This window comes from Stegostoma tigrinum, chromosome 5 (genome assembly GCF_030684315.1).
Source record: "Stegostoma tigrinum isolate sSteTig4 chromosome 5, sSteTig4.hap1, whole genome shotgun sequence".
Classification (NCBI taxonomy): Eukaryota; Metazoa; Chordata; class Chondrichthyes; order Orectolobiformes; family Stegostomatidae; genus Stegostoma; species Stegostoma tigrinum.
The window spans coordinates 129,318,304-129,334,181 of NC_081358.1; the positions used below are offsets into that span (position 1 = coordinate 129,318,304).

At 42.5% G+C, this 15,878-nt stretch overlaps 1 protein-coding gene across 2 annotated transcripts in view; it reads left to right on the plus strand.

Annotated features, from left to right (window-relative positions):
- agap3 (ArfGAP with GTPase domain, ankyrin repeat and PH domain 3) overlaps positions 1 to 15,878 on the plus strand; it is a 591,490-nt gene that overhangs the window by 308,441 nt on the left and 267,171 nt on the right. For both annotated transcript variants that reach the window (XM_059646307.1, XM_059646306.1), the window contains exons 4-5: positions 7,061 to 7,146; positions 12,028 to 12,169. In XM_059646307.1, coding sequence (XP_059502290.1) covers positions 7,061 to 7,146; positions 12,028 to 12,169 — 228 coding nt within the window. The remainder of the gene's footprint in view (positions 1 to 7,060; positions 7,147 to 12,027; positions 12,170 to 15,878) is intronic.

A 15,878-nucleotide genomic window follows, 5' to 3' on the forward strand; every position in this document is an offset into this window, starting at 1 on the left:
ACCTGAGGATGTTGTACTTAAATGCATGCATGATACAAAATGAGGTAAATGAGCTCGTAAAGCAGTTTGAAATTGGCAGGTATGATGTTGCAGGCATCACAGAGACACTGGCGATGAAATTTCAAAGGATACACACCCTATTGAAAGGACAGGTAGATGGGCAGGGGGCAGGGTTTGCCTTGTTGGTAAGAAATGAAATTAAATTCATAGCAAGAAGTGAAATAGCGTTGGAAGTTGTAGAATCTATGTGGCTAGAGCTGAGGAACCATAAAGGGAAAAAGACCCTGATGGGCCCAGTATACAGGCCTCCTAGCAGTAGTCAGATGTGAGGCAGAAAATAAATCAGGAGATAGAAAAGGCATGTAAATTGAGCATTATTCCAATAATCATACAATGAGCTTCAGGTGGACTGGAAAAATCAAGTTAGTAGCAGAGCACGAGAAAAGGAATTCATGGAATGTCTACAAGAAGGATGTTGCAGGTTCCAGGGTCTAGATCTTTCACTAAGGTCAGGGAAGGTGGTAAAAGAGGGGGAGGTGTTGCTTTGTTAGTCAAGGACAGTATAATGGTGGCTGAAAGAACTTTTGATGAGGACTCATCTGCTGAGGTGGTATGGGCTGAGGTCAGAAACAGGAGAGGAGAGACAGCACTGCTCAGAGTTTTTTACAGGCCTCCTCAAAGTTCCAGGGATGTGGAGGAGAGGATCGGCAAAACTATTCTGGGCAGGAGTGAAAGGAACAGGGTGGTCATTATGGGAGACTTTAATTTCCCTAACATTGACTGGAAATGCTGTAACTCTAGTACGTCAGATGGATCAGTTTTTGTCCAACGTGTGCAGGACGGTTTCCTGACTCAGTATGTCGAAGGGCCGACAAGAGGGGAGGCCACACTGGATCTGGTACCTGGTAATGAATCCACCAGGCCAGGTGTTTGATTTACTGGTAGGTGAGCACTTTGGAGAGATTGACCATAATTCGGTTATGTTTACTTTAGCAATGGAAAGGGATAGGAACATGCCACAGGGCAAGAGTTATAGATGGGGGAAGGGCAATTATAATGCGATTAGGCAAGACTTAGGAGGCATAGAATGGGTTAGCAAAATTCAGGGGATGGGGACAGTCGAAATGTGGAGCTGGCTTAAGGAACAGATATTGTGTGCCCTTGATAGGTATGTCCCTGTCAGGCAGGGAGGAAGCGATAAGGTAAGGGAACCGTGGTTTACTAAAGAAATTGTATCTCTTGTTAAGCGGAAGAGGGAGGCTTATGTGACGATGAGATGAGATGGTTCAGATGAGGCCATGGAGAGTTAAAGATTAGCTAGGAAGAATTTAAAGAGAGAGTTAAGAAGAACAAGGAGGGGGCATGTGCAGACATTGGCAGGTAGAATAAAGGAGAATCCTAAAGCTTTCTATAGGTATGTGTGGAATAAGAGGATGACGAGGGTAGGAATAGGACCAGTCAAAGACAGAAGTGGGAAATTGTGTGTGTGGACCCTGTGTAGATCGGAGAGGTGCTAAATGATTATTTCTCATCTGTTTTCACTGAGGAACAGAAGAATATTGTAGAGGAGATAACTGAGTTACGGGCTACTAGAATTGAAAGGATTAAGGTTAGTAAGGAGGAGGTGTTATCAATTCTAGAAGGTGTGAAAGTAGATAAATCCCGTGGGCCGGATGGGATTTTTCTGAGGATTGTCTGGGAAGCTGGGGAGGAGGTGGTGGAGCCTTTGGCCTTGATCTTTGAGTCCTCATTGTCTACAGGGTTAATACCAGAGGACTGGAGGGTTGCAAATGTTGTGCCCTTGTTCAAGAAGGGCAGTAGGGATGACCCAGGTAATTATAGACCAGTGACCCTTACGTCTGTTGTAGGAAAAGTTTTGGAAAGGATTATAAGAGATAGGCTTTATAATCATCTAGCAAGCAATAATTTGATTGGAGATAGTCAGCATGGATTCATCAACGGCAGGTCGTGTCTCACAAACCTCATTGAGTTTTTTGAGAAGGTGACTAAGCATGTGGATGAGGGAAGGTGGTGTACATGGAGTTCAGTAAAGCCTTTGATAAGGTTCCACATGGTAGGCTATTGGAGAAAATACAGAGGCACAGGATTGAGGGAGATTTAGCAGCTTGGAATAGAAACTGGCTTTCTGTAAGAAGGTAACGAGTGGTGGTTGATGGAAAATATTCAGCCTGGAGTCAGGTCATGAGTGGTGTGCCTCAAGGATCTGTTTTGGGACCACTGCTGTTTGTCATTTTTATAAATGACTTGGATGCAGGCATAGATGGGTGGGTTAGTGAGTTTGCAGATGACAGTAAAGTCGGTGGAGTGGTGGACAATGTGGAAGAATGTTGCAGGTTGCAGGGAGACTTGGATAAACTGCAGAATTGGGCTGAAAGGTGGCAAATGGAGTTTAATACGGATAATTGTGAGGTGATTCACTTTGAGAGGAACAATAGACAGAATACCGGGTCAGTGGAAAGATTCGTGGTGGTGTGGATGTGCAGAGGGATCTTGGTGTCCATGTACATAGATTGCTGAAAGTTGCCACTCAGGTTGATAGTGCTGTTAAGAAGGCTTACGGTGTGTTAGGTTTTATTGGTAGAGGGATTGAGTTCCAGAGCCATGATGTCATGCTGCAACTGTACAAAACACTAGTGTGGCCTCATTTGGAATATTGCGTGCAGTTCTAGTTGCCCCATTACAGGAAGGATGTGGAAGCATTGGAAAAGGTGCAGAGGAGATGTACCAGGATGTTGCCTGGTCTGGTCTGGAGCATAGGCTTTATGAAGAAAGGCTGAGGGACTTGGGTCTGTTCTCATTGGAGAGAAGGAGGCTAAGAGGGGATTTAATAGACACATACAAGATGATCAGAGGATTAGATAGGGTGGGGAGTGAGAGTCTTTTTCTGAGGATGATGAGTTCAGCTTGTACAAGGGGGCATAGCTACAAATTGAGGGGTGATAGATTTAAGACAGATGTCAGAGGCAGGTTCTTTACTCAGAGATTGGTAAGGGCGTGGAATGCTCTGCCTGCCAATGTAATTAACTCAGCCACATTAGGGACATTTAAACAGTCCTTGGATAAGCATATGGATAATGATGGGATAGTGTTGGGGCGGGGCTTAGATTAATTCACAGATCAGCGAAACATCGAGGGACGAAGGGCCTGTTCTGCGCTGTATTGTTCTATGTTCTCGGTTAAGATGGTTTTTTTGGAGCAGATTGTGGTAGAGTTCACTGCAGAACATATAATTCTGGATTTAGTGATGTGCAATGAGGCAGCCTTGACTAAAGAGCTGAAAGTGAAAGAACCCCTCGGGGGACAGTGACCATAATATGATTGAATTCACCCTGCAATTTGAGACGGAGAAGATTGAAGCGGATATAATGATATTACAATTCAGTAAAGGTAACTAGAGATACATGAGGGATGAGTCTTTACATGCCCTTCATCCTTATGAGATGTAATGCCATTAAAAAAATGTTTAATCACAAAACACGTGATACGAAACGAAAGAAAACACAAGACTTATATGCATTCCTCCTTCCTCCCACTTTGTATAACCTTGTATAAGGTCGTAGATTCGCCAACTTTAGGTACATTTAAGTCGTCATTGGACAAGCGTATGGACGTACATGAAATAGAGTAGGTTAGATGGGCTTGAGATCGGTATGACAGGTCGGCACAACATCGAGGGCCGAAGAGCCTGTACTGTGCTGTAATGTTCTATGTTCTATGTTCTCTATAATCTTAGCATTTCTTCAACCTTTAAGTTATTCCATCATCTTACACTCATGACAAGGCATCTGCAATTAGATCTTCATTTTCGAGTAGACTGAAATACGTTTATAATGAATTATTTAAAACTCAAAATGGAATTCTTTTCAGATGGGCTTTTGTTTCAAAATCCATCTGAATAGAATTCCATTTTGAGTTTCAAACTTTTCAGTGAATGTCAGTGCATTATAATCAGTGTAAATTAATGTTTCCTGTTAACACATCAACGATGACGTTGAAGTGTTGAAGAGGCGGTAGTAATCTCAAAATTCTTTTCCTGCTGTGGAGTACTTCCTCTGATACTAGTTCGTTTATTAGGGAAGTATTCCACTGGCTTCTCTACTACCGACTCATCATCCTGTAACAAGACTGCACCTAACCCCATCTTTAGTATCGATCACCATTCAATCAATCTGGAACAATCAGGGGCAGCTAATGCTCCTGCACTCTTGTTATAGGATGATGACCTTCTGTACCTCAATTATTGGTGTTTTCCTAGCTTTGCCAACAACCTTTGCTTTGAAGGTTCTCTTAAGACTATCACAGGCAACTCTGCCACCCATAGAAAATCCTTTACTGTTACCCAAGCTATTTCTTAAATTCAGTGCAGAACCTGGCACTCTCCTTTGCCAGTGTTATTTAGCAATTACATGCCCAAAACTTTAATGCCCCGTATCAAATTTAAGCCCTGAAATTTGTCATACCTCACTTGAGTTGTCCTTTGGATATCAAGCTTCACTACACCCCGGTCATCACAAAAGTTAAATATTCTAACCAAATTATCCAAAATTTTTCAATATACCCATCATTCAGACCCAGGAATGTGTCAGGCTGCGTAGATCTTTCCATGGAGCATATCCATCTTAGTAGACTATTCACAGGAGTGTGAGGGGCTGTGCAAGAGTTGGCTTGTGAAGGCTCTTTCTGCGAGTAGGTTGGTCTGCGCACAGTTTTCCCAGGAATGGGTTGGTGGGGTGCACATATTCCCAGGAGTGGGTTGGTCTGTGCAGAGTATTCCTGGACCATGGTGGTGTGTATAGATTATTCTTGGGAGAGAGTCGGTCTATATAGATTGATTGATTGAGTGATGGATTTATTGTTGTTACGTACTGAGAAATAGTGAAAAGTGTTGTTTTATATTTTACACAGGCAGATTGTACCATACAAAGTGCATCACGGTAGTAGAACGGCACGCAGAATACAGTGTTACAGCCACAGAGAAGGTGCAGAAAGAGAGATCAGAATTAACATTTGAGAGGTCTGTTCAAAAGTCTGATAACAGCAGGAAGAATCTGTTTTTGAACCTGTTCATTCATATATTCAAACTTTTATATCTTGTGCCCGACAGAAGAAGATAGAAGAGAGTATAACCTACTTGGAGGGGTCTTTGATTAAGTTGGCTGCTTTCCTGAGGCAGCAGGATGTATAGGTGGAATCAATGGATGGAAGTCTGGTTTACTAGATGGACTGGGCTGTAATTTCTTGTGGTCTTGGGAAGAGCATTTGCCCTGCCATAAGACCATAAGATGTAAGAGCTGAAGTTAGGTCATTCGACCCGTCGAGTCTGCTCCGCCATTCAATCATGGTTGATGAGTTTCTCAATCCCATTCTCCTGCTTTCTCCCCATAATCTTTAATCCCCTTGACAATCAAGAGCCTATTTATCTCTGACTTAAACGTGCTCAGTGACCTGATCTCCACAGCCCTCTTTGGCAATGAATTCCATAGATTCACCACTCTGTGACTGAAGACATTTTTCCCCATCTCTGTTTTAAAGGGTGTTCTGTTTACTCCCAGGCTTGGCCATGCCCTTGGGCCCAAGTCCCTCCTGCTAATGGAAACATCTTCCCAACATCCACTCTGTCCTGGTCATTCAGTATTCTGTAAGTTTCAATTAGATCGCCCTCAAACTTCTAAACTCCATCGATTTTAGACCCAGAGTTCTCAAACATGCTTCAGATGCTAAGCTTTCCATTCCTAGAATCATTCCCATGAACCTCTTCTGCTGTGTACCACCTCTTGGGTCGGTACATCTTTCCTGAGGAATGGGCCCCAAAATTACTCTCAATATTCTAAATGTAGTCTGACCAGTGCCTTATAAAGCCTCAGAAATACATCCCAACTTTTATATTCTAGTCTACTCAAAATAAATACTAACATTGTATTTACCTTCCTAACTACCAAACTAACCTGCAAATTTGCCTTGAGAGAATCCTGGATTAGGACTCCCAAGTCCCTTTACGCTTCAGATTTATGAATTTTCTCCCCATATAGAAAATAGTCTATACCTCTGTTCTTCCTACCATTGTGGATGACCTCACACTTTCCCACGTTGTATTCCATCCGCCACTTCTTTGCCTACTCTCCTAACCTGTCTAAATTCTTCTGTAGCCTCCCCGCATCATTAATACTACCTAACCCTCTATCTTTCTTTGTATCATCTGCAAACTTAATCAGAATGCCCTCATTTCCTTCATCTAGATCATTAATGTACAAAGTGAAAAGTTGCGCACCTAGCACTGACCCTTGTGGAACACCACTAGTCACCGCTATCTGAGAAAGACCTTTTTATCCCCACGCACTGCTCTCTGCCAGACAGCCAATCTTCTACCCATGCTAGCACCTTGCCTCAGACACCATGAGCCCTTATCTTATTCAGCAGCCTCTTGTGCAGCAGCTTGTCTAAGGCTTTCCTGAAGCCGAGGTGGATAAAATCCATTGGCTATCTTTGGTCTAACCTGCTTGTTGCCTCCTCAAAGAATTCTAGTGGATTTGTCAGGCAAAACGTCTCTTTGATGAAATGTTTTTACCATGCAATTCCAAGTATTTGCTGTGAAAACACAAAGCCATGCTGTGATGTGAGAGAGATAATGGTGTCTGGATAGCATGCCTTCTATCATGCATCTGTGAAATTTGGTCAGAGTCCTTGTGGATATACCAGATTTCCATAGCCTCCTGAGGAAATAGAGACGATGATGGTCTGTGCAGAATATTCCCGGGAGCATGTTGGTCTGTGTCGAGATTTTCCAAGAACCAGTCGGTATTTGTAGAATATTTCATAGGGGTCTACTTCTGACTCTAGACTCACAACATTGTGACTGAGGGTGAACTGAGCAAGAAACTCCAGTCAAGACCAGTTTGAGGTGGCAACAAATGCTGGCTCATGCTAGCAATACCCACAACCCATGAAAGAATAAAAAGTCTGAAGTGGGATTTGAACTATCAGAGAAATGAGTGCTGGCCACTGTGCCACAGCCTTGAGCAGTGTTTCTTTTATATTACAGGTGGCCGTTTTAAGAAGGAGATTGTGGTTGATGGTCAGAGCTACCTCCTGCTTATCCGGGATGAGGGAGGACCTCCAGAGGTGCAGGTAAGCAATGACACTCCAGCTGCTGAGCTGCACAATGTAACTCTGTGTTTCCAGTCACAACCAGTTGTATGCTCACTAACTTCTCCCAGATCAGCACTAAGGGAGAGGTGAGCTATTCAGTATTGGACCCTGGCTTCTATTTTGGAAGAACAGGAAAGTCGACATTTCAGATCATAGAATATAGAACATAGAGTTCACTAGCTTCAAAATCTCCCCATCCCAGGCCTCATCCCATGTCCAGCCCTCCCTGTCATCTCCACCCCTTTGACCTGACACAACCTGTCCATCTTGCCTCTACCTATCTGCTCCACCCTTCCCATTGACCAGTCTCTACAAACCCCTACCTACATCAACCAATCACCATCCTACCTACCTTCTCCCAGCTCCACACCCTCCCTCTATTTATTTCTGAGCTTCCTTCTACTTTTCCCCTCCCCATTTCTGAAGAAGGGTCCTGACCTGAAACATCTAGTTTCCCGCTCCTCTGATGCAGCCTGGCCTGCTGGTGTTCCTCCAGCCCCACCCAGGCAGGGAGTATAGTTGTGGGAATGCCACTGGACAAGTAATCCAAAGACCTAATTATGTGCTGGGGACCTTGGTTCAAATCACTTCATTGCGGATGGTGAAATTTTAATTCAAATCTAAAAATAAATCTGAAATTAAAAGTTTTTTTAATGAGGTTGTGTAACCATTGTCACTTGTCGTAAAGGAAGGAAATCTACCATCCTTAACTTGGCCAGGCTTAATTGTGAATCCAGACCCTCAAGAATGTGGTTGACTCTGAACTGCCCTCTGAAATGGCTTGATCAAGCATTCAGTTGTATCAAACTGCTACAAAGTCTCAAATAAGAATGAATTGACTGAAACTAGACAGACCATCTGGAATCGAGTTAGGCACCGGAATTGACAACTCCAAACACAATCCTCTCAACCATGCGAAATCTTCTTTACTAGCATCTGGGGGCCAGTTCCAAAGCTGTGTCACAGATGAGTTAAACAAGAGTCTAGCATAGTGATGCTCATGGAATCATACCTTATGGACAATGCCCCAAGCACCACCATCACCACCCCTGGGCATGTCCTGTCTTACCAGGAGGACAGACCCAGCAGATGTTTCAGTGCAGTGAATTCCAGTCAAGAGGGACTTAGCTTGGGGGTCCTCAAAATTGTCTCTGGATCCCAAGAGGTCTCATGGCATCAGGTCAAACATGGACAGAGAAATTTCCTGTTGATTATTGTGTACCACTGTCCCTTGGCTAATAGACCCTTGCTTCTGTAATATATCTGAGCACTTATTTGTGCAATTTTCTGTGAAGATGAGTAGATGAAGTTTTGTTTGGATGATTGAAGAGAAACAAAATAAAATTAAGGATATAATTTTTACATGGGTACCTGACCAGAGAGGACTTGGCTCGAAATTTCCTCTCTGGTCAGGATCTAATGAGAATTATATCCTTAATTTTATTTTTCTGATAGAGTAGCACTCCACCCTAAATGCCTTCCATGGTAATTTTCAGATTGAGAAAATCGTTAAAAAAGCACGCGGGGTCCTGGATTTTATAAATTGAGCCATAGAGTACAAAATCAAGGAAGTTATAATAAACCTTTAACCATAATTGGCTGATTGACAGAAGATAGTGAGTCATGACAAAAGATGTTTTTCAAGCTGGAGGAAGGTTTGTAGTGGAGTGATAATGGGAACTGCAGTGGATGCTTTGGAGAGAGTGCAGAGGAGGTTCACCAGGATGTTGCCTGGCATGGAGGGTGCTAACTATGAAGAGAGGTTGAGTAGATTAGGATGATTTTCATTAGGAAGACGGAGATTGAGGGGGTACCTAATTGAGGTCTACAAAATCATAAGGGGTATAGACAAGGTGGACAGCATGAAGCTTTTTCCCAGAGTGGGGGACTCAATTACTTGGGGTCATGAGTTCAAAGTGAGAGGAGGAAAGTTTAAGGGAGATATGCGTGGAAAGTTCTTTACGCAGAGTATGGTGGGTGCCTAGAACGCGTTGCCAGTGGAGGTGGTAGATGCAGACTCAATAGTGTCTTTTAAGATGTATCTGGACAGGTACATGGATGGGCAGGGAGCAAAGAGATACAGACCCTTAGAAATTAGATGACAGGTTTGGACAGAGGATCTCAATCGACGCAGGCTTGGAGGGCTGAAGGCCCTGTTCCTGTGCTGTAATTTTCTTTGTTCTTTGTATTTATTGGCATAGAACTCATGGATTCACAGTTATACAGCATGTAAACAGACCGTTCAGCCCAACCAGTCCACGCTGAACACGATCCCAAACTAAACTCATTCAACCTACTTCCTCCTGGCCCATATCCCTCCAAACCTCTCCTATGCCTGAACTTATCTAAGTGCCTGTTAAATGTTGTAACTTTGCCCGTATCCACCACTTCCTCAGGAAGTTCATTCCACTCATGAACCAACCTCTGTGTAAACAATTTACCCTATTTTTTTAATCTCTCTCCCCTCGCCTTAAAAATATGTCACCTAGGCATGAAATTCCCCTCTCCTCGGGAAAAGGCACCTACCTCTAACCCTACCTATACCCTTCATGATTTGATGAACCTTGGCGATGCTCTTAACAAGAAGAACTGTAAAGTTTGACACTTTTTCACTATTTCTTCATTTTTCTGTCTTAATATTCTATGTTTTGTTTTAATTTTTCTGTGTTTTCAGGTGGCGCTGGGGAGTATGCTTTCCACTGTTTTTGTAACAAGATACATGTGACAATAAATAAATTGAATCAGATGAAATTTCTGTTTATCTCCTCATCACAGCCAACTTTCCCACCCATTTTAGTATCATCTGTGAATTTTGTTGTGTTACTCTCTGTATCTGCTTGCAAATAACATAGATTGTAAATAGTTGAGGTATTAGAACTGAGCCCTGCGGCACCTCACTAGTTACAGTTTGCCATCCAGAGAAGGACCTGTTTATGCTGGCCTTCTGCTTTCTGTCAGTCAGCCAATGCTCTGCCTAAGCCAATACTGTGCCCCTAACTCCCTGGGCTCGAACCTTCTGGATTAGTATTTTGTGAAACACCTTGTGAAACACCTTCTGGAAGTCCAGATATATCACATACACCAGATTCCCATTAAAATAGAGGTAATGACCCAGTGTTATTAACGCTAAGCTGTTAATACAGAGACCCAAATAATGTTCTGGAGACCCAGTTTGAATCCAGCCACAGCAGATGGTGAAATTTGAATTCAATAAATATTTGGAATTAAGAGTCTAGTAATGACCATGAGTGCATTGTTGATTGTTGGAAAAACCCATTTGGTTCAGTAATGTCCCTTAGGGAAGAAAACTGCCATGCTTACCTGGTCTGGCCTACATGTGACTCTAGCAATGTGGTTGACTCTTAAATTGCCTGATGGGCAATAAATGCTGGCCCAGCAAGTGATGCCCTCATCCTATGAATGAGTAGAAAAGAACTTGAAGACCTCCAGCAAGTATATAAAACACAACTTGCCTTTTGTGCACCCAATGCTGACACTGGTGAATTGAGCTTTATTTTTGCAAGTGTTCAGTTATCTCCCCCAAATGATCGACCCCAGCAATTTCCCCGCCACAGAGGTCAACTAACTGGTCTGTCGTTTTCCACTCTTTGTCTATCTCCTTTTTTGAATAAGGATGTCACGTCAGCATGTTTCCAATCGACCAGTACCTTTCCAGAATGCAGAGAATTTTGGAATATCATATCGACTGCATCCATTATGTCTGCTGTCACTTCCTTTAACACACTAAGTTGCAGGCCATCAGGCCCCAGGGACTTAACTGCCTTTAATTTCATTTGTTTACTTAATATCTTCTCCCTAGTTATAATAATTTAATCAGTTCCTCTGTAGTAACGTTAGTTTTTGGGAAGGAATTATTATCTTGCACCGTGAAAAGGGAGACAAAATATTGGTTCTGTGCCTCTGACATTTCTGAGATACCCATTATTACCTTGCCATTTTCGACCTCTAAAAGGCCAACGTTTGCTTTCGGTTCTTTTTCACATACTTATAGAAGCTTTTGGTGTCGGTGCTTATACTTTCTGCTACTTTCCTTTCCTAGTTCATCTTAGCTTTTTTGATTTTGCTTTTAGTTACAATTTGCTAATGTCTAAAGTTCTCACAAACCTGCAGAATGCCATTAACTTTTGCAGTATGATATGCCCAGGTTTCCCCTTTATCATGAATCATAGAATCCCTTCAGTGCCGAAGCAGACCGTTTGACCCATGAGGCAGCGCCGACCGTCCAAAGAATATCCCACCCAGACCCATCCCTCTACCCTATTCCCAAGGCTAATCCACCTACCATGCACATTTTGGGCTGCTAGTTCAGCATGGTCATTCTATCTAACCCGCACATCTTTGGACTGTGGGAGGTAATTGGAGTACTCTGAGGAAACCCAGGCAGACACAGGAAGTATGTGCAAATTCCACAAGGACAATTACCCAAAGCTGGAATTGAACCTGGATCCCTGATGCTGAGAGGCAATAGTGCTATCCACTGAACCTGTATGTTATCCCTGACTTCCTTGTTAGGTCAGGGATGATTTTTCACCTTTGTACAGTTCCTATTCCTCTCAAGAATATACTTTAATTGAGAGATATTTAATATCTCCCTAAACATTTGTCACTGTTCTTTAACTGACCTGGCCTTTAATATTTTTGCACTGTCCAGTTGGGCCAACTCCTTCCTCAGGCCTGTGTGAGTTAGTTTGGTGAGTAGCTATGTGAAGGATATGGGGAGCAAGTGGGAAGATGGACCTGAAGAATGTGAGGAGAAGGTGAGTTGCTTGCGTGATGAAGAGAAATGGCATTTTTCTATTGGATCCATCCATTCATTCAGTTTATTTGTGTTCTCTGCAGTTTGCAACCTGGGTGGATGCTGTGGTCTTTGTCTTCAGTCTTGAAGATGAAATCAGCTTTCAGACAGTTTACAATTATTACATGCGGCTGTCCAGTTACCGTAATACAGCTGAGATTCCGATGGTACTTGTGGGTACACAAGGTACGTGAAATACGCTTTGCTACTACACCATGAGTTGAGAAAGTGAGGGGGCACAATTAAAATAAAGTGACATCAGCATAAAGGAAAGAGCAGATTGATGAATGGCTGGCGAGACTGTAAGTCTTCAGTTTGTTTATTTTAATTTGTTTGACAGTCTAATAAAAGAATGTTGTGGCAGGGCAGTTCAGACCTGTAGAATATAATAATGGTAGGTGACTAATAGTTGGAGGAACAGAGGCATTTTTGCAGTTGCAGATGTGATTGTAGAGTGGTTTATTGTCTTCCTGATGCTGGAGTCGAGGATTTCATTGACCAGCTGCATAACTTTCTGGAGGGGGAAGTATGAACATCTGGTGGTTGATAGCTGCACCATAAGCAGAAAGAGGGTTGAGGACCTATTGACAGAGTGATTAGGAAGGGATTCAAAGGTTATGGGGAGAAGGCAGGGGAATATGGTGAAAAATATAAGCCATGATCAAATGGTGGAGCAGATTTGATGAACCAAATGGTTTAATTCTGTGCTATATTCTTATGGTCTTAGGTCAGAGGAAATTAGTAAGCAAGACCTCTTATGTTTAGAATGCTCCAAGAATGCATTCTAAATAAACAAATAGGTTGATAAAGCTGACGAATGTGTAGCCCAGGAGGGAAGGCTTAAATGCCCAGGAAATTTGGACCGATTCTGGGGGACTCGGACAAGCTGCACATGGGCTTGTTAGTGCTGTTGGGGATGGTTTAAACTAACTTGGGAGAGGCTAGTCATCAAGATGCAAAGAAGGAAGAAACGTAGTGCACAAAGAATTGGGAGATCCAGAAAGAATAAGGTACCCGATGGTGCCAGGGAAAGAGGAAATATAATAGGGTATACACTAGTAAAGGAAAATACTTTAGATACTGGAAATCTAAAATAGAGTCAAAATTCTGGAAATACTAAGGAGATCTCAACAGGACTAACATTAACACATTAACATAATGTTAACAGATTAAATTTGTTTCTCCTTCCACAGATGCTGCAATATGTGCTGAATATTTACAGCATTATCTGTTTTTTATTAAATGCCTAATCTAGGTTTGCAGTGTAGAATATAAATGCACAAAGTGTGACAAGAGGCTTAGTGAGCTGTAGGCTAATGGAAAGTAGCCACGTGATAATATGAAGAAGTAGTAATAATGGAGACCTGATTCAAAAATAGGGCAGATTGGACACTAAATATACTGTTTTTAAGAAGGTCAAGAAAGACAAGGAACGAAGGAAGGGAAGAGGTAGCAGTATTAATGGCACACCATAGCTAGTGCATACCACAAGTATTGGTATTAGATCCAGCTGTTCAGAATATATGTTAATGATTAAGATGAGTCAACTAAATTTAATATCTCAAAACTTGAGGATGACAAAAAGCTGGGTGGAAGGATGAGTTGTGTATAGGATGCAGAGAATATGTAGAGTGATTTGGACAGGCTGAGTGAGTGGGCAAATTCATGACACATGCTGTATAATGTTGATAAATGTGAGCTGTTCCACTTTAGTAGTGAAAACAGGAGGGCAGATTATTATCTGAATAACTGTAAATTGAGAGAGATGAATGTTCAATGAGACAAGGGTGTCCCCATGCACTAGTCACTCAAAATAAGCACATTGATGCAGCAAACAGTATAGAAGGTAAATTGTATGTTGGCCTTCATAGCAGAAGGATTTGACTCCAGGAACAGTGGTGTCTTGCACGGTGGCTCAGTGGTTAGCACTGCAGCCTCACAGCACCAGGAACCCAGGTTCAATTCCTACCTCAGGCTGTGTGGAGTTTGCACATTCTCCCTGTGTCTGTGTGGGTTTCCTCCGGGTGCTCTGGTTTCCTCCCACAGTCCAAAGATGTGCAGGTTCGGTGGAATGGCCATGCTAAATTGCCCGTAGTGTTCAGGGGAGTGTGGATTATAGGGGGATGGGTCTGGTTGGGATGCTTTGAGGGGCAGTGTGGACTTGTTGGGCTGAAGGGCCTGTTTCCATACTGGAGGGAATCTAGTCTAAATATACAAGGCATTGGTGAGGCCATACCTGGGACATTGTGTGTTTTTAAAATCATTACAGTATGGTAAAAGGCCATTTGGCCCAAAGGGTTTACACTGACCCTCTGAACAGCATCCTACCCAGACCCATCCCCATCTCTCTACCCATACCTGTAATCCAGCATTCCCATAGCTAACACACCTAGCCTGCACCATGAGCAATTTATCATGACCAATGCACCTAACTTACACATCTTTGGACCGTGCGAGGAAACTGGAGCACCCGGAGGAAACCCAGGCAGACACAGGGTGAATATGCAAACTCCACACAGACAGTCTCCCAAGGGTGGAATTGAACCTGGCGCTGTAAGATAGCAGTGCTAACCATTAAGCCATTGTGCCACCTGTGCAATTTTGATCTCCTTATCTGAGGGAGGATATTCTTAGTGTAGAGGGAGTGCAGTGAGGGTTTATCAAATTGATTCCTGTGATCATAGAACTGACAAAAGGATAGAGATTGAGTTGATTAGGATTGTATTCACTGGAGTTAAGAAGAATGGGGGAATCTCATAGAAACCTGTAAAATTCTAACAGGGCAAGATAGGTTAGATACAGGAAGGATGTTCCCGATGGTCATAGAGTCCAGAAACAGGGGCCATAGTTTAAGGATAAGGGGTAAGCCTTGGAGGACTGAGATAAGGAGAAATTATTATACCTAGAGAATGGTGATCCTGTGGAATTCACTACCACATAAATTGGTTATGGCCAAAACATCGTGTTTTCAAGAAGCAGGTAGATATAGCTCTGTGACTAAAGAGCTCAAGGTAAATGAAGAGAGGGGGCGATTGAAGTATTGAGCTCAATGATCAGCCATGATCATATTAAATGGTGGAGCAGACTCGAGGCGTTGAATGGCCTACTCCTACTTCTACCTCCTGTGCTGCTGTGTTCCTGTGTATTTAAGAGCCACGTCTGTGATGGAAAGGATGTTGTGAGATGTCAGTGACAGAATATTAAACCCGAGAAGTAGTAGAGGTACCATTACACCATTGGATGTATTCTATATGTTATCAATTAGTAAGAAAAATATAGAATAACAACTGTGCAAGGAAATTATAAGAGAAGACTGAATTTGCTTGAGTGGAGTTAATGATGAACTTTAATTATTATAATATCAGGAGAATAATATTGTAAAGAGTTAAGATGTTGACATATGAAGTTGGGAGAATTTTCAACATGTTTCTGGCCCAAAGAGCAAAGAGGCATTGCTGGTTCTGTGAACTGAGATGGGCCCATGCCAAGTAGAAGAATGTTTAGAGAATACTGTGCATAGAGTCATAAAATTTAGGTTAGATATAGAAATGAAGGAGCAGTTTAAAAGATCAGATTTAGTTAGAGGAGGGCTGTTTTTAGTGGAGTGAACTTAACTCGAGTAAATTATATTGAGCAATTGACAGGCAAAGCTGTGACTGAACAACTGCCTTCCTTTAACAGGGAATGGTTTGTGTGCAAATAAGCTACATTATCATAAGGGCTAAGTGTAGGACAAACGAATCCTGGGGTTCTCTGGATTCTGAGAGCAAGTAACATGAAGTCAAAAGGAGTGCAGGTGACAGATGTCGGATGGATAGTACAAATGGGAATTAGGCTCAACAGAGAATTGAAAAGAAATGAGAAAGAGAGAGTATGAGAAGAGACAGGAGCAAGT